Here is a 23,066-nt window from a genome sequence, read left to right on the forward strand (position 1 = left end):
TGATGGACGCCCGGCATAGCCCAAACCCAGCAAAAAAAGTGACGTGTACATTTTTCCCTGGACATTCTTTGTTACTCGCTGTTCAATTGTCCTGACGCTATCATTTGCCCGACGAATCGATTGTTTCCTTTTTTTCTTTTTATTTGTAAGTGGTTCGGCTTAAAAAGAAGTGATGATCGAAATAGTATGCATGATGCGAGTCGCTGTGCAGGTAGTCAAGGTATGGTATAAATCTCAACTTGATTGATTTTGCACCGAGTATCCACGTTCCTCGGCCAACTAGCGTTTTCGATAGATTTCCGGATATGTTATGTTTTTATCTCGTTTTTGATAAAAATCGTTTGTTTGGGAATGGTGATAGCTGTTAGGCGGTTTAGTTCTACAACTAAGCGTTTGAAATCTCGCATGGTTGGCTTCATCATTTAGTTTTCCCACCCCCATCGCGAGACATGTCATTGTGTGAATTTCCTATAAATATATATTTGCATTTACCTAAACAAGGAGTCTCCTCAGCAAAAAGGGTAAAATGAGGAATGACAAAGGGCTGAATGCGGAAGTAATTCGTCATTCTACTACCCACTTTTACATCGGCAAAGACCTCAAAGCATGTTGATAACTGGACTTTGACTTTGCCGAGTCTGCTTGATATGAAGGAAATGATTGAATCTTGTTATTTCTTGTTTTTTAGGTGAATGAAAGAGAAGGAATATGACCGTTACTAAACTTGTCCTCCTCGCACCTTCTTACCAGATGCGTGTGGTATTGTAAGTATAAATCACCGTGTTAGCAATGATTTGCCTCTGCTTACGTCATGAAAGAATCAGGATTGCTGGAGCATCGGAGTGGTCTGATAGATTTGATGTGCAAACATAGTATACTTAGTCGGAAACAAGCAACGCCGGAGATCTATCAAGGCATGATCTACTGATGTGACCGACGTACTCTTCACAGCAGAAGTTAGCTGTGAAAAAGTCAATTCCAAAAAAGGGCATTCAAAATCACACCTTTAAAAGGATAAAAGGTGAATATTACCCAGACCTACTTTGACCCGCAAGTCTGACATGCCCGGCAGCCGAGAACGGCAGTATCGTTTTGAGTTTCTTTGTTCGTCTTTTTTTAGCCCTCAAAGAGACAGTGGACGGCAGTAATCCTCGATTTCCCCGTAACTATTGCCATCGACATACGTGCGACGCCTCGACGTCGAGTCTTGATTGATTTGCGATGGAACCATAAACTATCCCCTGGAAATCATGTATCGTCTTGGGACTGCAAGGGTTAGTGTGCTGGATACTAGTTTCAAAACCATTAACAAAGAATTAGGCTGCAACTTTGTCTCAGTCGATACTCCATATTGTCTTTTGGAAAATGTTGGCACAGTAACTACTTGAATCGGCTAGAACAGGGCATATAGTTGCCTGCTCATGGGATGCTATCACCAGAATTGGGCATTGCAACCGTAGCGAAATGAGCAGCTGATAATCGCCAGGGGGGATTGATAGGTTCTGTATAAGCTTTCGAGCTTAAACAAATATCAAGAATGGACCACACCCTACTACATGCTCGAGCAGTCGGGGTGTAACCAACAAAAAGCAGGTGCGTATCTTCGTGTCATTCGTAGATTTATCAGGGTGCCGGTTAGCTGATTGTTGGAGTGGTCCGACCGAATTGCCACATGTTGATTTCTGATTACTTCATCCAATCTATTATTGAGAAGCTGAGACGCGGCTTTTCTTTCTATGGTGCAATCATTTAAATTAAAATTCTCGCAATGTGTGGTGTGGCATCCCACGAGATTGGCTCTTTGAAAATGCGGCACTGTCGCTCACGCCTTTCACCGATAGAGAACAAGGACCGATGTCACGATGCTAGGATGTTCTTTTTACCTCACTACCCTGTACAGCTGTTTTATTTCTATCAGATATTGGCGTATGCATGCAACTTCTGGGGTTGGGCATCTGGACTGACTCGGGAAAAAAAAAACGCAAATGACCAGTCATGTCATACTTCCCTATTCAGCCAAGTGCATCACAATATGGAGGCCACTACACGTATATTGGCTGGATGTCCTTCGGCCGACTACTAAGTCACCTACGTGCCGCCAATCAACTTCCCTCTTTTTTGCGGCGCTGACGAAACGAATTAAATTGCTTGAGGGGAGAGACGTTTGTCCAGTGGTCATAGCCGCGGTAATGACCGTAATCAGTCTGCGCCACTAAAAGTATCCCACTCATCCTAGTCTCTAATTTCGGCTGTGAAAAAAAAGGCCGATGTATCTCTTGACAAAGAGGCGTGGGTTCAGAAGATGGTGTTGGAGCCCCAAGAAACGCAAACTATGCGTATGAAATGAGAGCTGAAAAGACAAAAGTTAATGTGCGTTTAAAGTATACGGCGAGGGAAGATGATGAAGATTACAGAGGGGGGGGGCAGAGGAGGGGACGAGATGATTCAGAGCCATGCTCATTGCTGAAGAATTGCACGGCCAAGGGCCCTAGCGCTAACTCCAGCGACACAAAGCTTTCTGTGCTGTAACTTGACGATCATCGTGCAGGCGCAGAGAAAAATGCGGCGCGGCTTCCAGACATCCACATGTTATCCGCTATAGACAGAGACAAGGATCACAGACAGACTCCGCGGGAGAAAAGCAGGCTGCGCATGCAGGGCTGATTTCTAATAATATACTGCTCATGTTACGGTGTTGCCTCTGAATGATTAATGGTGAATCTTGCTCGGAAGTCCGATGTTTCTCTATGCTAGAGCTAGTGGTAGTGATCAATAGTGTTGGCTAAATCATCGTCTACTTCGATTTTCGAGATAAACCTGTTCGCAGTAAGAAACCACTCAGAAACAAGCCAAAGAAATCAATAAATAATACGTAGGAGGAGGCCACTGTTGCTACCATTCCTTCTACTAACGTTTGGTAGTAATTCGCTCGGCGGATCGGCCTTTTGGTCGACAGGCAATCCTCGACTATAACCAGATCCGGAAAGGTCATCACATCAACTGCATGCAGGCTAGTCGACACTACACAGGACCACTTCCTTAGCGACAACGCCGGCAAGTTAATTGGTGGGACCCATGCTTAGGCGTGATAGTGGCTATTCCGTATCAAGAAATACGTTAGTGGTCGTAAGGTCCTGTTTGTAGCAATGACATAGTACTCCCATGAGAGGATGCAGGATCGGCGCGGGCGTTGAAAGCTCGGCGCAATAGAACAAAATAAAGAAAGACAGCAGTGAACAGGTATAGCAGCGTATAATAATCACGACTGTTATCACTGATGTTCCACGTTTAGACGACCTCTCAATGGACCGGAGTGTGACAGCGCCCGAGACGCCCAGTGGATCTCTGCTTTGCCGCCATCCAACATTCGGACGACAACAGGAACGAACCACGCCGGGCCGTTTTCTGATTACCATCTCGAATGCAAGGACGAATCGAAGGGGCTGATAAACGAAAATCGAGGTCACCTGACCGCGGTGGCATGCGGCGTGGCAACGGGCAGAACAAAGAAATAGACATTTGCGCAGGGAGGAGACAAGAAAACTCTCCGAGGTGGCGGCTGGCGGCTGATTATTGACCGGGCGTGGCCGGGGCAGAAGAAAGAAAGGATTAACCAGGCAAATGGGAGCAGAGGCAGAGGATCCCCATCAGAATCGTCATGCCCCAAGGCCCAAGTTTGAGGAAGGTTGAGGGCAGGTCATGGTCTACTGAGGTCTCTCCTGGGCCCATATGTTTCTCCATAGGCTCCTGGCTCCCCATCGCCTATCCCTATCGGGGCAGCGCGGCAATCTGTCAAACGGGGCACAATAGAGTTCGCCTAAGACATGGCGGAGCTATTTCCGCACGGAAACGGAGCGGAAGACGGAGCACGCTTGCTCCGCCGCAGAGTGTGCACGAATCATGAGCCAAGCCGCACTTGACTCCTGTTGTAGAGCTGGCGCTACGGGCAGATGAGGCAGATCATCGGCACGCAGGTTTCTCGACTGAGAGTTTCTGACAATAGTGGAGCTCTTTGTTGGATGGCGATCCTGTCGGCTGTTGATGCAGAGCCGGGCGGTTGTCCGACTGCGGCTGATGAGCAGTGTAGAGAGAGGAGAGGTTGGTGGGTAATCGCAGCGATAGATATAACTGCGTAGTACAGTATATAGCACGAAGGTCTATGGCAGACAGGCAGGTGCGATCCATTAGACTTCAGCATCTCGGCAAGAGCCGAGGGCGTCGCGGGTGGTGGCTTCCCCAGCCGCTCTTGCCTTGCTTGCCCTTGCCCTATGTCGCTCGACCTCCCAAGCAACTTTGACTTTGACCTTTACTTCTGCTAAGGATCAGGGTCACGATCGGCATTGCGCCGTTTCTTCACGACTCGCATTCTTCTGCTATATTATTATATTACCATTACCACTGCCGTTGCAATTACGCTCCCCCACGCTGGAGAAACAAACGTCAACAGGCCCGGGAGACAACCGAAAGTAATGGAAAACGAAGAAAGAAAAAAAAAAAACAAAAAAAAAAAAGGGACGATCGGCCGGCCCCCGACCCTCGTTCGCTCGCTTCGTGTGAAATTGGAATCGTCGGTGACTGGTAGAGCTCGCTGCGTCTGTCATTGGTGGCTTCCAGAAAATATGCGATGACGATGATCCACATCGGCTGGGCTGTTGTAACTTGCTGTAACTTGCTGCTAATTGCTTGTTACTTCGACGTGGATTGCGGCGCGGTGGGTACTGCCAGTGCGCATCGCTATCGGCACCATGTCGTACGTGCCAGTGCCTGTTGAAGTAAGTCACATCGCCTGTGCTCTCTAGTTTGTTTAGTCTCCGCTGCCAGACAAAGAGAGTTCTCCGGCCAGCAACGCGCTAAGTGCTCGTCGTCCTTCTAGCGCGTCTCCGTCATTGCCGGGCTATGGAAGCGAGGCGGCGCAGTCCTCCCACTGCCACTCCCACGGCCACGCACTACCACGCTTCTGTACCAAGACCATGGTTAATAATAACAGCAGTTGCAGCATGGTAGCTAATCAAAAATGCCGCGGCTGCTGGCCCAAATGCGGCCGGCAAGGCATGCACAATACTTGTCATGGGGGCAGGGCATAGGCATGGGCATAATGGATATGGATCATGGAGTCCCAGACAGACACGCACACGCCAGTCTTTCTGCAACCATGCAATGATGTGCTGGCAAATCCCTGCCGGGACTGGCCTGACAACCTGACCTTGGGCTTGTCGAGTTTGTCGCGCGGCAGAGGGGCGTCGGCCTGGTCTATTGCCTAGTCTCATCACCCTCAATTCTGCGTTTGCGCCAGGCAGGTGTGCCTATTATTCCTATTCGCCAGAGCGTCCCGACAGACCGGTAACCTAAAATCCTGGTGCTACTTGGCCTTCGCCGGCATCCAATGGTCCTGTCCTGCTGATGTTGGCCCTCTGCCGTGGTGTCGCCATTCGCTGGTGCCTCCCCTCATGTTTTCCAGCCGACGCCCGGCCCTCAGAAAGGACGAAGAGCCAACGTGAAAACGTTTCAATAGATGCATATTGTGCTGCACTTGGCCCGTCATCATTGCTCTGTGCCGCTTTCCCACCTCTTTTTTTTACCGCATCCGGTGGTAGGCTGTGATTCGGAGGAGCAACAGGGGACACTTGAGCCCACTCGCGCCTTCAAGGGGAAATATCAGCCTCGCCTAATCAACGACTTCGGCCGTCGCTACCCCTCCGAAAGCCGAGTAGTACGGGCCCTAGAGACAAGGTGATGATTGCTGCCTCGTACCTATTATCGGTCCTAAAATCGAGGTATCGAACGGTCCAGAGGTGATTAGGTGATCACCTATCTTCGACCCATTTTTGACACTGACGCCCGTTGTGGTGACCCTGGAATGGAGACCCTAGGCCTGGTCGCTTTTTATTATTGCATCAATGCATTCGCTCTAGCATCTGCGGCGCAGTCATGCAGGGCCTATCAGAGACCGATCTAGTCCAATATGCAGGGTATATCGTGTGCAGAAGAGAATGATGCGCCGCATGAATATTTGTCCCTTTATTTGGCCGACATTTCTCGTTCTTTCCCCACCCTATCTACTCGTAGAGTGAACAACAGGCCGCAAATCTCAAGCGACCTGGTCCATTATTCGGTCGGGCTTCTCATCCCGCATTTTAAATAAGCCGTCTTTGTCTTTGTTTGACCTTCCCCGATATCACCGAAGCTTATTCTTCTTCCATCAGGCGCTTATTTGGTCTGCCTCTAGTTTGCCTAGTCCTGTCGCTCAGCGTTCATATTGAAAAAGAGATCTCTTTCTGCTCGTACGAGGGACTTGGCCATCTCATACCTTTATTCATCCCAGGTATTTATACCATTTCTAGGAGTAGGAGTGTCGATATAGCCGGAGAATTTCCCGTTGTCCTTCATCCTTACGCAATTTATCTCAGGATACAGTATTTGGGTATACAGTATCTACATGAACACGACCATGATGACAGCAAAGACACCAATGTCTATCAGCGCATTGCTGAACCCGCCACAACACAAACCAGAACCAGAGGCTCTATCAACAGACATCCAGTTCTCACTTCAGTATGACAATCCACTCCAGAGCCACCAGTCACCACAACCACTGCATCCAGACAATAAGCTAACTCCGAAACGGAAATCAAGCTTGGACAAAAGCTCAGTGGACTATCGTTATGAGCGGTTTGAGAATGCTCCAAGCACAACAACCGTCAGGAGGGATCGTCGAAGGGCTCCTCGGCCCAAGTACATGGAGGAAGAGATGTACTTCATTTGGTACCACCGTATTGATCTTGAGGAGGACTGGAAGGAATGTGCAGACGCCTTTAATCGGCAATTCCCCACGCAAGGTCGAAATGTCCAGGGAATTCAATGCAAGTTCTACCGCTTTATCAATTCAAAAAGATGTCCCACTGTACGAGAACAGCGACGACTGAAGGACGACCAGCTTGTGGGCAGTCGACGGCCGCGTGCTGAACGACTACCAAAGTACGGGGTTATCGAATGGTGTAATGTCTGGTATCCGTGGATGAATGCCGACCACGCTGTTCCTGGGCTTCAAGTAGGACCCAAGGCAACTCCTGTCGGGCGTGGTGACGACCAGCGAACGTCTTACAGCCGATCTTCCTCGGAGGCATCGAGCCCAGATCCATACTCGCCCGGCTCCTATTCAGACGAAACCGAGAGTCAGGAAGAAGATGCCCATTAATTATTCTCCAACTTTTCCAAAAAAAAACCCCCCAACGGCTGGTACACTGTTTATAAACCCAGCCCTTGTCTCCTGCGAAGGAGGTGGAAATTCACACTATCAAATTCTTGCTGTGCTTTTAATTTTGCGTCGCTTTGCTTGCCTTGCCTGGGTCTAATTGTTGGTCACACAGTGACCAAGACCAAGTCACAAGCACATCCATCCACATCATGAGCGTTTACCTGCATCCCTCTATTTTCATCTCAATGTGTTAACGTTCACCTTTGTGTGGCTATTTGATTTTTTGCCGTCATTTGATAATTGATATCTCTGGGGAGGCTATCTGTCGCTACTGCATTGCTCATAGCCGGCTCGGTGGTACTTTACTTTTTGTTTTCTTTTGCTTTTTTTTTATCATTGCTGCTGCTGTTGTTGTGCTTATCTGTCGTTGTCGGGTGTAATTCGCTTCTCTGTCAATGAGCTGAAGGACAGCGGCCTACAATCTCCCCTTTATGTGTTGGAGGGGTTTCTTCTTATATCATTTCTGATACATTTCACTTCTTGTCCACCAGAGCTTTTCCTACCACACCGTTGTTCGTCCCAGCGGAATTCTTTAGTAATTAGAAAATACAAGAAAAAACGATCATTTCCCTAGAAATTCTTCAATTCTCCACCGCTTTTCCTTTTACGTTGATCTCATACTAAGCGTAGCTATGTGTCAGAAATCTCAACTCCACCGAGTTACACCCTACTCCTCATCATCCTCACCCGACAACCCCTCAATACGATGCTGCCGATTATACAACCCCTGCAAACGACGAGCTCGACCGAGAGTCTTCTCATCATCCATCACCCCAGTCCCGTAACCATAGTCATGCTCCTCATCACTCGCCTGCTCGTCCTCATCATACCGATTCACATCAAACTCCTCATCATCAGACCCGCCATACCGATACCGACGGTAGATAGCAGACGGATCGTTCTGCTCGTCGGCCGACGAAAGATCCTCGTCTGGATAGTCGTTTGCTGGATTATCTTCGGCTGGTAAAGGTTATTACACATTCTCACTTAAAACAGGAAGAAAGGAATAGAGGAGGTTCACGACTTACCGTTCGAATCGACGTCCTCTCCATCCCAGTTCTCGCCCTCCTCGTCTTCGTTTTCGAGAAAATCCTCCCACAGCTTTTCATCCTCCTCCGTGATTACGACTACACCGACGTCCTTGCGGGTTGGATCGATTCCGTGCGGGGTCGATGGCATGGCGTCAGTTAGGGGGTCGGTTAGTCCGTCCATGTCCGTCGGAGGACGGACTGGAACGCGGATATAAGTATCATAGACATACTCCCCATCCATCTCTTCGTCCTCCACCACCACCACAGGCGCTGGCACTGGCGCCTTTCGAGGACTTGGGTGATGCCGTGGTTTGTATTTCTGCAGCAGATGGGATTGTTTGACGAGCGGTGAAACCGCAACTGTCTTGGTGGGCTGCTGAGGCGAAGGAGTAAAATCCATTTGGGTTTCCTCCGCATCGATGTCTAGCATCACCTTTTCGAGATCCTTGGCTAGCTTATCGAGGTAATCCGCAGACTCGACGGTGGTACTGGCCAGATGCTGCTTTGCAGCCGAGATAGAGTCTTTCTGCTGCTCTCTCCATTTCTTCTCGGCAGCGTTAACGACGGGCCGTTTTCGAGGACGATGGGCTTCTTCTTCTCGAACCTGAAGCTGGGATTGAACGACGGTGTCGATCTCTTCAGCTGGTTTCTCGGCCCTCTGAAGTGTTTCGAGAATCGATGCTCCCCGCAGCGAAGGCGGTTGTGTGAGTTTCTCGACCAGCACGGCACGCGCGCGCGCCGAAGTGTTGCTCTTCGCAATTCCACTGCCAGTTGCAGTTCGGAGTGGATTGGCAGGTGTGTTTGGTCGAGAGATGTGGAATCGGCGAAGCGAGGTTGGGAATGATGGAGATGCCAGGCTTTTCTGCGATGATGATTGGGTCGTAGGTAATGACTTGCTGGGGGTGCTTTCGATTGGTATTTGTTTTTCTTGTTGCTGGAGCATATCAATAGACTCTGTAAGTCTCTTGCTCCTGGCATCCTCCTGCTGCCGCCGGGCTGCAGCAAGCGCACGTTCTTCACGAAACTCTGCGCCGGGAGATGTGGCTCTGACGGTGGGAATGCCACTGCCACTGCCAGCAGCAGCTTCATTACGATTCGAAACCCTTTTCGGGAAAAAGGACGTGCTTACAGATCTGGGGCTTCGCACACGGCCTTGTCCCGGAGTAGACAAGGTGGACGGGCTTGGTGGAGCAGCGTCTTCAGCAGTGGCAACAGCATCGGTACCAACTTGCACTCGCTGGAAGATGAAGTCTGTGAAACGACGCTTTTTCTGGTGCAGCTCAGACTGGATATCTGTGATCGAGAATTAGAAACGAAACAAAGCCATTCTTTTTTAAAAGAAAATATTTTTCATATTATACTTAGCATGAAGGCGGGGAAAACAGTACTTACAGAGGGTTTCCACCGGTTCTTCTTCTCGTCGCCGTTTTATGTGGAATTGCTCTGGTGGAAGAGCCATATCTGCAGCTGCAAGATTACTAGCTAGGTAGCAGCTTCAAAGTTCGAATGATGTTGGTGATGGGTTGCGGCGGGGTTATAGTTTAATGAAGAAAGATGTAACTATTTATTATGCGGCAAGTTTATGGAACGTGGTGGAGATCCACACTGACTGCTGGCCAACCAGGCCGCAGAACGCTACCCGCACGGAGAGAGATATCAATCGATCTTTTTTTTTTATTTACGAGGAAAAGCATGCAAGACTATACGCACTGATTCATTGCTTTACTGGATATTGTGCTCGGTAGCACCAATTCTACCTCCCCTATTTTCCAACCTTTTCCCGACCTTCTCATTATTTCAATATAACTCGCGCCGTCTTGGGCGAGCAGAGAGGTTCCGTAGCTCAATATTAAAGTGTGTAAGGGTGGCATCACAAAACAAGAAGGAAAAATAAAAGAAAAGAAGATAATGAAGAGAGGAAAAAGAAAAAAGAAGAAAAAACTGAAACAAGGCCAAGAATAGAACAGAACGGAGCCCAAACCAGTCGAGGGTCTCCACGTCTCAAGACATGTGCAAACAACACAAGTCAAACTCTCGTAGCCAGCTAGCAATACATGGGTGATTCAGAAACAGATATTAAGAATGGAATAAGGTCCATTTTGGCGTGGAATTGAAATCATTTGGACAATGCAGTAGAAAATTGAACGAATACATGAAGCAGACATGGCGGGTAGAAATGAAGTCCAATTAGATGAAACACATAGATGTTGAATATAAACGCGCCACCATGGATGAAATTATATTAAGTATAATTAAATCGGCGGTTTTACTTCGCGCCAATCTCCTCTTCAGCCCAGCCCGGAAGAGAAGACTCATTTTGAATTGCAAGTCCAAACCCGCTATGGTTCAGACCACCTAGTGCCGAACCGAAGCTGGAAAAGCTTCCTTGAGGTTGATGAGACAGCCCAGAGCGACCGTGGTTCGAGTGACTTTGGGTCGGCCCAAACGGTTCTTGAGAGAAGGACGGCAAGCTGACAGCACGGGAGTGTTGAGCTCGTGGCACGCTGAGACTGTTGGCAGAGCCATGAGAAGGACCTGGATGGCCATTAGAGACATTAAGGAAGCCGTTGGACGGCTTTTGTTGGTGTAGAGAGGGCTCCGCAACGCTTCCGTTACTCATTTCGTTGGAAGCAGCACCACTGTATAGAGCGGCCTGTTGATTGGCGAGTGCTTGGTTTTGCTGTTGCTGCAGAGTCGCTAACGTGATAGGATCCGTCAAGCGATTCTCCTGGTCCTGAGCCTGTTGGGCAGAAACTTGATTTAGGTACATCGTCAGCGGATTACTACCTCCAGCATTCAAAATCGACGAAGGCGATGACACATTTTGAAGAGGATGACGGTTCTGCTGCCCATTTTGCGACCCTGTCGATCCTGGAGCAGGTGACAGGGCAGGTCTGGTTGGGCTCGACTGCGAGCCACCTTGGCTGAGATTCTGTTGGAAGCCGTTCAGAGGAGACGGAGCCTGCTGCTCTTCGACACCATTGCGGTTGTTCTGTTGCTGATTGCCATTATTGTTCATTTGTCGTGGAGGGTTACCACATCTGTCTTTGCCGAAGTTGATCTTGAAGCGCTTGTATTCATCACGGCCGCGCATGCCTTCGATTGCCTTGATCGCATTAGCGATATTGGTGAAGTTGACAAAAGCGCAGCTCTTCTCTCTCAGAGTGTTGACAAGCTCTATTTCCCCGTATTCAGAAAAGTCTTGACGAAGACGCTCCTCAGTCCAGGATTCATCAAGATTACCAATATACACATTACGAGAAGCTCCTCCACTGACAGCAAGAGCAATGGCCGGAGGTAGGGCGCCAGAATGCTTGCCCCAACCAATCTTCAATCGTCGGTTGTGGATCATCAGGCCTTGAAGGTTGCTAAGAGCATAGAATGAAGCAGCAGATGTTGGGTCGATGAACGTGACAAAGCAGATGTGCTTGTCGGGAATATAACGAATATGGTGTAAGAGTCCACCTCGAACAACGTTGCAAATTTCTTCGATAGTAGTTTCGGGGTGAATATTACCAAGATAGATAGTTCGGTTTCCAAGATTGTTGACACCACCAGCCGTTGTCGCGACAGCCGCGGCAGCAACGGACTGTTGAGCAAGAGCGTTCGAGATCAAATCACGGTCCGCACTATTGAGAACGTGGGCATATCCTGGGGCAATTCCCAAGTACTGAGCAGCATTCTGCTGCTGAGTCTTCGATACATAGGCGCAGCGATCTTTGCCGTAGAAAACTCGACGAGGGGCTTGCCATTTTTGTTCCTGAGGGAGTTGGGCGACAGCCTTAATGGCATTGCTGATAGATAAGAAGTGCACGAATCCGATAGCCTTTTCCTTCACAATCTTCACGGTATCAATAGGCCCGAACTTTCCGAGATCCTCCCGCAGCTCGTCTTCGGTAATATCTTCAGGTAAGCTGCCCAAATAAACATTCCGAGACGCGCCTGACTGTTGGACGGCGACAGCGACTGATGTTGGAACCTGGGAAGGCTTACCCCAGCCGATTTTGACGTCGTTTCCCTTGATGGCTAATTTCTTCAAAATGGCATCCGAGTGAAAATGAGTAGCAGAGCTGCTGTCCAGGAACGAGATGAAAGCGCAGTTTTTGTCTGGCAACAAACGGACCGACTCGATTTGTCCGCTGCGAACATGGTTGAGAATTTCCTCTGCTGATGTTTCTGCCGGGATATTTCCAAGATACACAGTGCGACTAGTGCCAGAGATCATTCCAGGAACGGTGGCAGTGGAAGCGCCAAACGCGGCATTTCCCAAGCCAGGGAAGCCACCAATTGGCGATTGAGGACCTCCCAAAAGCTGCGAGCTAGCGAAACCGTCTGCAGATACCAGTCCAGGGAAAAGCTGGGGAGATAGCGCGTTCTGCTGTGCCTGGGTTGGGCTGCCGAGTTGGTGCTGAGCACCTTGGTTATGAACGGAGTTTGTTTGGGGGAAGCCACCGAAACTGGCAAATTGGGGAGACGCAAATGCGGAAGGGGTTCCAGGCTGGAAGGGGCTGCCCAGCAAAAGCTGGGATGGGAGAAGGGGTGTGACGTTCATGTCGAAGCCTGACGCACCGAGGTCGTTACCGTTGTGTACCGCGGAACCAGTGTTGATAGAAGGGACATTAGCCCGTCGCGAATCGCGATTTCCAAAGCTCTGCTGCATCGAAGGATTATTGGAATTGAAGGCGCCGTGCGAGAAACCGGTATGATCGGGGTGTAATCCGGACAATTTCGATCCTGGTAATCCTAAACGCGAGTTTTTCGAGTCCGCGCTTTGCATGGCGAGCATGTGCGGTGGGAGGACAAGGCTGTCCTGGAGATTGGACGAGAGCACGGCCGTTTTGGCGATGAGACGAGGCCCGGGATGCTATCACCGGACGCACTCACACTAGGAAGGATGATTTTGGACTTCGGATGGAAGGACAGGATCAAAACAGCAAAATGTCAACACCACCACACTTCCACTCTCGATCAAAACTGGATCGATCTCTGAACGCGGTCGTCGGTACCTCTATCAAGACAATTTTGACAACGAGGAGTTCTAGCAGGTAGGCAATTATAGATGAAGATACCAAATATGTGTGGTTGCAGAGCAATTGTGTGCTGAACAAATATCCGTGGTAAGTAGTCCAAGTCAAGTCCAAAGGAGCGAGGGAGAAGTGCGCACGACAAGGAAGGCCCGACAGCGAAGGAATTAATGATTTTAATATTAACAGGCAAGCGATCACCGAATAGCAAAAGAAAGACAGGCGTTTGGGAGTGAGAGAGGGCGGCACAGAAGCCAAAAAAAGGATTAAAAAAAGAGAGTGAAGAAAAAGATAGGAGTCCTCCTCAGAAGACAATTGTAGAGCGAGCGTAGCAGTGGGAAGCTAAATATAAAATGGAAGAGAAAAGAAAAAGAATTATTGCTCGACAGTAATAGCTGGGCGAGAGCAAAAGAACGTGGAGAAGTAAGGAAGGGGAGAAAGGTATGTAGAGGGCAGCCCAAAGCAAGAGAAGCGGGAGGGAAGGGGCTACCCAGGTCGCCAGCCGGAGGATCCCCTTTCCGCTAGTCCTAGTCACGAGCGCATTGATTATGCTCCTAATACTATCACTGAGGCCATTATCACAGAGGCTATTATTGCATCTTAATAATATTATTATTGGGTTTGTTTATAGAATATATGTACACTGCGAGAATCTGGTCCAGCTATCCTTCTGGTCATGATTCATCAGTCCAACTCTAACATAGCCTGTTACGATCTATCTGTAACAGAGGGAGCCAACGGTACAATTAGTATTTATAATGCATGGCCAGTTAGATGGGAATAAGACGGGTGATCCATAATGTAGTAATGAAAAAGATTCAAGAATACGACGTGAGTGTTCAATGCAATAATGGATGATGGCACAGGGGCAGGGCTGATGCGCCTTGTTTGGATGATGGGGACGGCTCCACCGGTTCGTCCAATTGGCGTCGACCCCTGGCAGTTCTCGTTGGCGCGGGCCAATCACGGCGTGCTACAGATTTGTCCGCACCTGCCAAACGCTGTGCGATTCTATTTGCTTTATATAATTCCATTGACGCCATCTGAATAGGAGTCTTGTTGACGGTAAGGTACTCGGTTTCTCGATCCCTGATTGGTCGCTGCTGCAGGGACCGGCATCGCCGTCAGGGTGTTCCTTGACGCCTTTCCAATTGTTGATCCCGGAGTCCCACTCCCGCGGCCAATGAGACGCGCGAGGTCTGTTGGCCGTTGCCTCGAAACGTGGTTGAGAGAGGAGTAGAGGTATTCGATTGGCCGGCTCCGGTCCCTGCCAGAGTGTCTATTTGATCTAAATTACTGTCATAATAATGATTAATCTTTATTATTATGACGATATTCCGTAGTATTATTGACCAAGATGGCTGATACTCAACGATGGCCCCTGGCAAATTACAAGCCTATCTACTGACGTTCTCATTCAACGGCGAAAATCATCCAATCCAACGTATCAATAACAGGCTTGACAGCCTCTCAATATTAGTCTCCTCAATTCTTCAGACTGTTCTCAGCCAGGGTGGAGAATACCCCTGACTAAGCTCGCTAGTTACCGCGAGTAATACCAAGTCACTAAACGCAACCTGATCGATCCGTCCAGTGGGCCGTTGATCATCGGGTATTGCATTAATATAAATTCACCGTTGCTACGCTTATGCTTATGCTAATCACTTGATTTTCATCTGAGACTTGCGATGACTTCAGACTTGAAACGTGACCGCCTACTACTACGTTGACTCTTTAAGTCATTCACACGAAACGCCCGCCTAGTAATAAAGAATCGCGAAACACTGGTGAAGAGCTAGCCTGTTATTCAGGCTTTTTCTTGGAGAAATTGAAACCAGACTTCTCTATCCATTTTAAGCCATGTCGACTCGTAGATAATAATACACTTCTATCCTCGTGGAATCCACACACGCACACAGCCAATCAGAGCATTGTCCACGTGAGTACACTACGACTACTAGTCTAGCACAGAGTTGACAGTTAGATATCTGATATGGTACTACTACTCTACAATCGATGATCGATGACGGCAGATAGATAGAGAATCGAGATATATGGTGTTACGGATGTTGGCAAATCTCAATTGGACGTGATTTTCGATCTGACCTCGTTTAGGTTTTATGGCAGCTAAAATGGGACAATTGCCAATTCATTAAGAAAAGGTAATCGTAGCTTAGTAACTGTCCCCATGAACTTATGAGCGTTCATTATTCAGATTTATTGCAGTCTGATTCTAGGTCGTGCAAGAATTGTTTGATTGGTAGGGTGAAGTAGATCAATGTAAAGCTGCCTGAGGCATCAAAGATAAGGACTGATAGCAGCCCCTCATTCGCGCGGGCGGCGGCAGTGGTCTGTGGGAAAAAAATCCCCCAGACATTCGTGAATACCTACCCCTCCGCTGTCGTGCAATTCCTCTATCCATCTGTGGTGAGCTCGACCCTCGTTTCTATTCCTGCCTGCGCACTGCCTTGCTGACCTGGACGTGGCGGCGAAGATTGCTAGGTAGTATCGGTGGATTCCTCGGCCTGGCTAAGATATCAGTGAGTCATTCATGACCGTCGTCCACAGCCCCGTGCATATAACAGCCTTAAACCCAGAAGACGAAACCATTGAACAACACCAGGTGACTAATAGTTTAGTAGCATAAATCGAGACAATCATGGCGACCGAGAAAAAAATCTACATCGACGAGGACGTCGGCCACGACGACGCTTCGGCCAGCGGCACTGAGGCCGCCCCCTTCAAGACTCTTCTGCACGCGATGCTGCAGTATGATCCAACCACAGAAGGAATCCAATACCTCACACGCAAATCCGTGACGGGGCCGGTTGAAGAGGGCAAGGACGAAGCGTCGCGATTGGAATGGAAAGCCCCGTCAGCTTCTGGCATGAAGAAGACACTCAAGCTCTTTGAAGGCGCCAAGAGGAAAGCCGCAAAGGCACATGAGCTTGCTTTCCGCGAAAAGGAAGAGGCAGACAAGCGCCAGGCAGTGCTGGAAGAGGCCAAAAAGGTCGTTATCAAGGAAGACTCGTCCCTGCCCAAACCAGTGCGTATCCGTCTCGACGTGACAGATCCCGCTATCGTCAAGCTGCGTGCACCAGAGTCAGGCGAGCCAGGCACTCGAGTGCGTGTTCTCGGACGCATTCACCGCCTACGATCTCAAAAGGATGTCATCTTTATTACGCTCTCGGATGGCTACGGACTCCTGCAGTGTGTCCTGACGGGCGACTTGGTCAAGACGTACGACGCACTGACATTGACGTTGGAGACGTCGATTGCGATTCACGGAGAAATGTGCGCGGTGCCTCCTAAGCAACACGCGCCCAATGACCGGGAGCTCCACGCAGATTTCTACACCGTCATCGGCAAGGCAGCCGGTGACAAGGAAACCATCACGCACCGCGTATCGGCCAACCACGATCCGCAGACGCTATACGATAACCGCCACCTTGTGCTCCGTGGCGAGAACTCATCGGCGGTGATGAAGGTGCGCGGGGCAACGCTGCGTGCATTCCGGCGCACATTCGAAGAAACCAAAATGCTCGAGGTGACGCCGCCGTCGATGGTGCAGACGCAGGTCGAGGGCGGCAGCACGCTGTTCTCGTTCGACTACTACGGCGAGCCAGCCTACCTCACGCAGTCCTCACAGCTATACCTCGAGACCTGCATTGCCTCCCTCGGCGACGTCTTCTGCATCTGCCCATCCTTCCGGGCCGAAAAGTCACTGACCCGTCGCCATCTCTCCGAATATACGCACATCGAAGCCGAGCTCGACTTCATCACCTTCACCGACCTACTCGACCACCTCGAAGAAGTCATCTCCAGGGTCCTCGAACTACTCCTGGCCGACCCTGTCACGGCGCAGCTCATCAAACAACTCAACCCGACCTTCCAGATCCCGCAACGACCATTCAAGCGCATGCGGTACTCGGACGCCATCGACTGGCTGCGCGAACACGACATCCCCAACGAAGACGGACAACCGCATCAATTCGGCGACGACATTGCCGAAGCCGCCGAGCGCAAAATGACCGATATCATCAACCAGCCGATCTTCCTCACACACTTTCCCGCCGAGATCAAGGCGTTCTACATGAAAAAGGACCCAGAAGATCCGCGCGTCACTGAGAGTGTGGACGTGTTGATGCCCGGTGTAGGTGAGATTGTAGGCGGTAGCTGCCGTATTGATGATTATGATGAGCTTCTCGCGGCTTATAAGCGGGAGGGCATGGATCCGAGCCCATACTACTGGTACACCGACCAGCGCAAGTAAGTTTTTCTTTCCCAAGATATGAAATGTGAAACTAACGAGGATAGGTACGGAACCTCCCCCCACGGCGGATATGGTCTGGGTCTAGAGCGTTTCCTGGCGTGGGTTTGCGGTAGGTACACTGTTCGTGAGTGCTGCTTGTATCCGCGGTTCACAGGGCGATGCACTCCTTAGACGTCTCCTCTATCGACATCTATATCTACATCTACTCTACATTCATGTGGTTATTCTGCTGCGTATCTCATTAGTACAGATACCTACCTAGCCCGCTAGTTCAGTTAGAATGCATTTAAATTCACCCTATTTAACCGTTGCTTAGTCTATCAGAGTTTCTGAGATTATTGACATGTCTTCATGTATTCATATCAATACCGTGTATACTAACAAATCAGCTTAAATCAGAGCTTAGAAGTAGATATGCTAGATTATTATTCCCCAAAACATGCATATCGCTAGTCTATGCCGCCAGAAACCACTTAAATTCTTTATTATAAATAATCAACCAGACTCCAAAGGAATTTGAATAAATCGAAGCTCGCGGGCTCACTTCTTAATGAGCAACACCGCTTGCAATCGACGACGGCGTCGCTGGCTTTAGCGACCGTCGACGATGCGGCTTCAGCCACACGCCGGCATCAGCGTCGTGCTCAAGCGAGGAGCCTAGAGCTAGCGGGACCGCAGGAGCAGCGGTCACAATGTGCGGCACGACGAGCTCGACGCCCTTGGTTGCACCTGAGAAGGAAGGGTTGTGGCGGGGTGGCAGAGGCCGGGTTGCGCCAGCACCTCCAGAAAGCTCGTGCGCGTAGTACGCGCCGATGTAGTCGGAGGACGACGAGCTGGTCGCGGACGAGGCGACAGTGCTAGGCGTGTTTATGAGCGACGGCGGCGCCATGCCGAGCATCGACAGACTGGCGCTACTGCGGTGGGTGTGCGCGAGCGAGCGGCGCTGCTGCAGCGTCGCCCACGACTCGTCACGATGGAACTGCGACAGGTAGGTCCATGCGTCTGAGAGCGACGTCGACGAGTTAGTCGTACCTATCACGGGCTTCCATTCCGTCGGGTCCAGATCTGACTTGGCGTCGTGCAGGTCTGAGGGTATCCTGGAGAGGCTGGCGGGGAGAGAGGATCCTGTGGGAGTCAGGGGAGTGACGATGGCTCGCGGGGACATGGGTGGAGAGTCGGGGGGTGTGGAGGAGGGCAAAGTGGTGTAGGTATAGGAGGAGGCGGAGAGTGGTTTGCGGGAGTCTTTGCGGCGGCAGCTATACAATTATTAGTACGTGTGATATAAAACATTTGGACTGGTTGGAATGGGATGGGTGTACCTCTCGCTGCAATATAAGACAGAGTTGCAGGGCACGGTGATCTGCTTCTCACACATGGCACTAGATATCAGGTGTCAGCCGAGAACAAGCAAGGATAATACGACGAGTGGTTTCATGAGTAAACAAAACAAGCATTGTACAGCAATGCGGTGCAACGTGGTATGTGAGACCTAGCGTGCAATAGATATCAAAATGAGGCGAGCATGCTATATGCCGGCCTGGAATGATGAACATGATAAGCACATACCAGTACTGCAAGAAGCTGGTGGCCATTTCAGGCTTGTCGTCGTCGTGCTGGCCGGTCCAGTTGGCAGGGCCAGAACCGGGGCCGAGCAGTTTGGGAAGCGACGACTTGTGATGGTGACTGTGATTGTGATTATGGCTGTGATGATTATGAGGGTGGTGAGAGTGAGGGTGAAGCGGCAGCTGGGCGGAAGCGCTCTTGCGGTGGTAGAGGACAGGCCGTTGTGACCTTACAGACGGTCCTTTTTTGGCATTGGACGCGGGTTTAGCAGCAGTGGAAACAGTCGACCTGGATGGCGGTGAGGTGGTGCTATTATACTGGCCCCTACTATGAGGGTTTTGTCGGCGATGCTGCTGCATGATTGCTGATAAGCCCCACTGGGGACCCTCAGATAAGCAGGTTATTCCTTTTCTCCCTGCTCTCCCTTTCTTTTTTTTTTTTTAAAGAATTTCCGGGTGGCCGCAGGGACAGGCCAGGATAGGTAGGATAGGAGAGATGACAGGTAAATTGAGCGAATTTCGCTATGCCCGTTGCACAGACAAAGGCCAGGTTACAGAGCGCGACAAAGCAGCTGCAGGTACACGGTTGCAATTCTGGCGGTGACTCAGAGCTTATCACAGTCAATAAGACTAAATGAAATTAACTAGATAGCGACGATAGCAGGAGCGGTGAGGAATGTTCCCAGTAAAGGGTAAATAATAATAATTTGCAAGGGGCGAGAGTTATAAATAAGACAAAATAGAAAAAATTAAAATAAAATTAAAATCAAAATTCGTCAACAGCAGATTTATTGCGTATTGCAGCAATAATGTTTGAATCATACCATGAAAAAATCGCGACAGTCACGTCAGAAGATCGACGAGTCGAGAACACTCGCTGGTCCACCGCACCGCCCCAAAGGTTCTCGTCTCAGGGATAAGACACAGACGTGTCGTGGCCAGTTTCGTCAGGGCGCGGCCAATGGCAGCGTGTCACTGTAGACTTCACGGTTTCACAGGGCGGACCAGAATAACAATGATAATATTCGCTCAGGTTGAAGCGGGGATGACGATCGCTTTAAATAATCTCCATCACTCCCACGAGATACTAGATACTGATCGTAGAGACTAGGACGCTCTTACGGCGGCTACAGTAAAAGATAAAAACTATGCCGAGCTTATCAGCACGAGCGTCGATGGCGAGCTGCGATTGTCTGCGCCGACGCCCACTAGAAATCTAGAATCGATGGTGCCTATCAATATTAGACCTGTATAGTTGGCTAGTCCCCCATTGATCTGCCCGACCACGTTCTGGCTCCCTCTCGCAGAGATGCCAGGATGGTTGGATATAAATTAGATAATATGTTACGTACAAGTATATAATATTTATTATTAGGCACATATATATATTCATTGAGAGAATAATGGGAAAAGAGGAATTGGGATATATAAAGGGAATCCGCTTCTGGACATCCCGTCGGTCTAGACCTTGGCTGCCCGGCCAATCAGGCATCCTCTCTACAGTCACTTGGATAATATTAATGGATATGGATATGGATATCCACATGAAATAAAAATAAAATAAAAATAACAAATAAAAAACTGGTTCCCGGCCGGCCCGCTGCTTGACACTCGATGATGCGTGTACCACTCCTCGCGATAAGTAGCCCGACAGATCACGCAGCATGATTCGGGGCGTTGCACAGTTCATATGTTTCAATGGCCTCCTCCTGTTGATCCTGTTAATACCTCATATAATCTTCATACCGTAAACATTTGAATAGGCACGCTTGCGGAAGGCATACATGATGTCATGTCTGCACTGCATACTAATCGATTACTTCAACAATCCACCAAGCCCACTTTTTTGAATTTGGTATGAATGACATGACACGTCTGCTGTGGCAGGGCCATTGGTACGCTACTACCTGTTTCGTATGCATGTACCTTGGAATGCCGGTGTCAATAACTTACCTTGCACGGTCGAAGGGAACGATTTCTATATTTGGCTGCATACGCGTATACCCTGACCCTTGCAAGATCTTGTAGTATCATTTGGATATTCCTGATCTTTTAGCAAACACCTTCCTATGCCAAGAAGGGTCCTATTTACAATACCCTTCGAATGTCCACATAGCTACGCAGTATAACTCTCATTAGAATATGGTGTCCGTATGTATCTTTGCCCAAGGTACCCGGTCATGTGTAAAACTCTCTCTTTGTTTGTATGTCCTGATTTAGTGTACTGAGGTGTAGATACGAACTATCGACTATTCTGTGGGTAAATGGGGCAGATTTGGTGATGAAATTGCATGTAAATATCTTCAATAATATGTTTTGGAGGAATTGAATGAGTTAGTGTACTTTATGAGTGAGTAGTAGAAAGGATTCACCAACCTCAATATTCTACAGAGAGCGGTTGCTCCCACGTGATCAAGTGCCTTGGGAAAAAGCATATGATGGCAAACATGTTCGAAAAAATTATCTATAGAGCTATCCAAAAGTACAGCATTATATCATCCCCGGTGATGAGTAAATGGAGAAAATACAGGATAAAGGCGGAGTACGAAAAGATGGAAATCCGCATTACGCGAGTGCAAACGCCCTGTTGACTGTTTACAACTGAGTTCCCTCCCTCCTGACTATCCCTCAATTCACTCTTTCTTTGCACATGCTCTAAGTCAAAAGCTCGTTCATTGCCTTCTAGTACGCCAGAAGCTGCAAAACTATAAAAAGATGAGTGACGCAATGGAAGCCACGCCAGAAGATTCTCAAAATGAAGACGGTCTCATTAGAAGTATCCAAAAGTTCTGAGAGGTCAAGGATTGTAGTACTGCCTGCACTAATAAAACTAGTTGCTATAACTCGTCTAGATTCTCGGACTTGACAATCATCACCAAAAATGAGAAATTCGGAGCGGACAAGCTGATAACCTGTGGGCAATCAGAGTACTTTTCTCGTCATCTCCTCGAGGACTGCAGAGTAGGTTTGCTTTAGCCCAACAGCCGGTGACTTCAACATGCCTTGGGAAGGAAATAACCAAAGATTTTATGTTATTAAGAACACGTGCATAAACTAGAAAAAAATAAATGAGGCTATCTTGATTCTTGAAGCATTTGATCGATTGTAGGAGCACGTGTCCAACACCAGCTCCAACCGTAGGCGCCTGAGGCGCTCGGCTATACTGTCATAGCACACTAACTGGAACCTTTACACTTCTATGTTTTCCTGGAGTCGGTGCTACTCCATGTAAGTATTTTGTCTTGTTAGGTTGCTTCTAAGCGTATCAATGGAGGGATATTGCCTCTGATGTGTATTAGCTTTGATACACGGCGGATATTATACATCACGCTAAAAATTCTGCTGTTAGCACGGTATTTCTTGGCTAATTTATGAATTTGAACTTATATATAATTCCCTCCGATGTCACTCTCAACTTTCTATGTTACATGGTGGTTGGAAAGTGAACTGCCATAGCAAACATCAACACTCAATGTTGATCGCACAACGGTCTCGAGTCACACAGTAGGTGCAGTTGGATGCATTTATTTTGACGTCTGTTGCCGATAATATGTGACTGTGATTGTAAGCGAGTTATTTCCATTCCCATATATAATGCCCTGACTCGACCAGCGCAGGATGACACGGATGATTATCGTTATAAGTATTCCTTAGATCATATAGATCTCTGGAACGCCTTTTCAGCTGTGTCTTTCCTCGGAGCGAATTCTGCTCTGAGAACTTCCTATTTAGGAAAGCCTTCTCCGTCGGAAGGGCATATTCTAATCACTTCGGGGGATATCCTGGTTGCCATTATGACCGCGTTTGTCGTCTGTAGGCTCCATACTAGGCTAGTAATTGCTAAACAGATTCAACTAAAATATTGTAAGTGTTGGATCCTTATCGGGTTAATATAATACTATTCAGACTAATTGCCAGTTT

The 23,066-nt window shown here is 48.8% G+C and overlaps 5 protein-coding genes across 5 annotated transcripts; 2 read left to right on the top strand and 3 right to left on the bottom strand.

Moving 5' to 3' along the window:
- Nucleotides 1-6,469: 6,469 nt before the first annotated feature.
- BGW36DRAFT_397720 (uncharacterized protein) lies at nucleotides 6,470-7,195 on the top strand (the record flags this gene model as incomplete). Its single annotated transcript, XM_046218327.1, has 1 exon — nucleotides 6,470-7,195. One exon carries the CDS (start codon nucleotides 6,470-6,472, stop codon nucleotides 7,193-7,195), a length of 726 nt encoding a protein of 241 aa, XP_046071022.1.
- Nucleotides 7,196-7,922: 727 nt separating this feature from the next.
- Nucleotides 7,923-9,745, bottom strand: BGW36DRAFT_397721 (uncharacterized protein; the record flags this gene model as incomplete). Its single annotated transcript, XM_046218328.1, has 5 exons — nucleotides 7,923-8,215; nucleotides 8,284-8,536; nucleotides 8,564-8,605; nucleotides 8,630-9,579; nucleotides 9,679-9,745. The coding sequence occupies 5 exons, from the start codon at nucleotides 9,743-9,745 to the stop codon at nucleotides 7,923-7,925; spliced, it is 1,605 nt and encodes a 534-aa protein (XP_046071023.1).
- Nucleotides 9,746-10,552: 807 nt separating this feature from the next.
- Nucleotides 10,553-13,072, bottom strand: BGW36DRAFT_397722 (RNA-binding protein; the record flags this gene model as incomplete). Its single annotated transcript, XM_046218329.1, has 1 exon — nucleotides 10,553-13,072. One exon carries the CDS (start codon nucleotides 13,070-13,072, stop codon nucleotides 10,553-10,555), a length of 2,520 nt encoding a protein of 839 aa, XP_046071024.1.
- Nucleotides 13,073-15,679: 2,607 nt separating this feature from the next.
- On the top strand, nucleotides 15,680-17,881 carry BGW36DRAFT_380215 (putative cytoplasmic asparaginyl-tRNA synthetase). Its single transcript, XM_046216302.1, has 3 exons — nucleotides 15,680-15,850; nucleotides 15,953-17,579; nucleotides 17,628-17,881. The coding sequence occupies exons 2-3, from the start codon at nucleotides 15,970-15,972 to the stop codon at nucleotides 17,752-17,754; spliced, it is 1,737 nt and encodes a 578-aa protein (XP_046071025.1). The 5' UTR covers nucleotides 15,680-15,850; nucleotides 15,953-15,969; the 3' UTR covers nucleotides 17,755-17,881.
- A 249-nt stretch (nucleotides 17,882-18,130) lies between these two features.
- BGW36DRAFT_359946 (uncharacterized protein) lies at nucleotides 18,131-19,505 on the bottom strand (the record flags this gene model as incomplete). The annotated part of the gene is made up of 3 exons (XM_046214127.1): nucleotides 18,131-18,839; nucleotides 18,903-18,962; nucleotides 19,150-19,505. The coding sequence occupies 3 exons, from the start codon at nucleotides 19,503-19,505 to the stop codon at nucleotides 18,131-18,133; spliced, it is 1,125 nt and encodes a 374-aa protein (XP_046071026.1).
- Between the last annotated feature and the right edge of the window lie 3,561 nt (nucleotides 19,506-23,066).

The sequence above is a fragment of the Talaromyces proteolyticus genome (genome assembly GCF_021365285.1).
Source record: "Talaromyces proteolyticus strain PMI_201 chromosome Unknown BGW36scaffold_7, whole genome shotgun sequence".
NCBI classification, from domain to species: domain Eukaryota; kingdom Fungi; phylum Ascomycota; class Eurotiomycetes; order Eurotiales; family Trichocomaceae; genus Talaromyces; species Talaromyces proteolyticus.

What these genes read in the sequence shown, in the direction of transcription:
- BGW36DRAFT_380215 (XM_046216302.1), top strand. Translation starts at nt 15,970, where the DNA reads ATGGCGACCGAGAAAAAAATCTACATCGACGAGGACGTCGGCCACGAC. An exon ending in TGGTACACCGACCAGCGCAA is followed by an intron (nt 17,580 to 17,627) that starts GTAAGTTTTTCT and finishes TAACGAGGATAG; the next exon opens with GTACGGAACCTCCCCCCACG.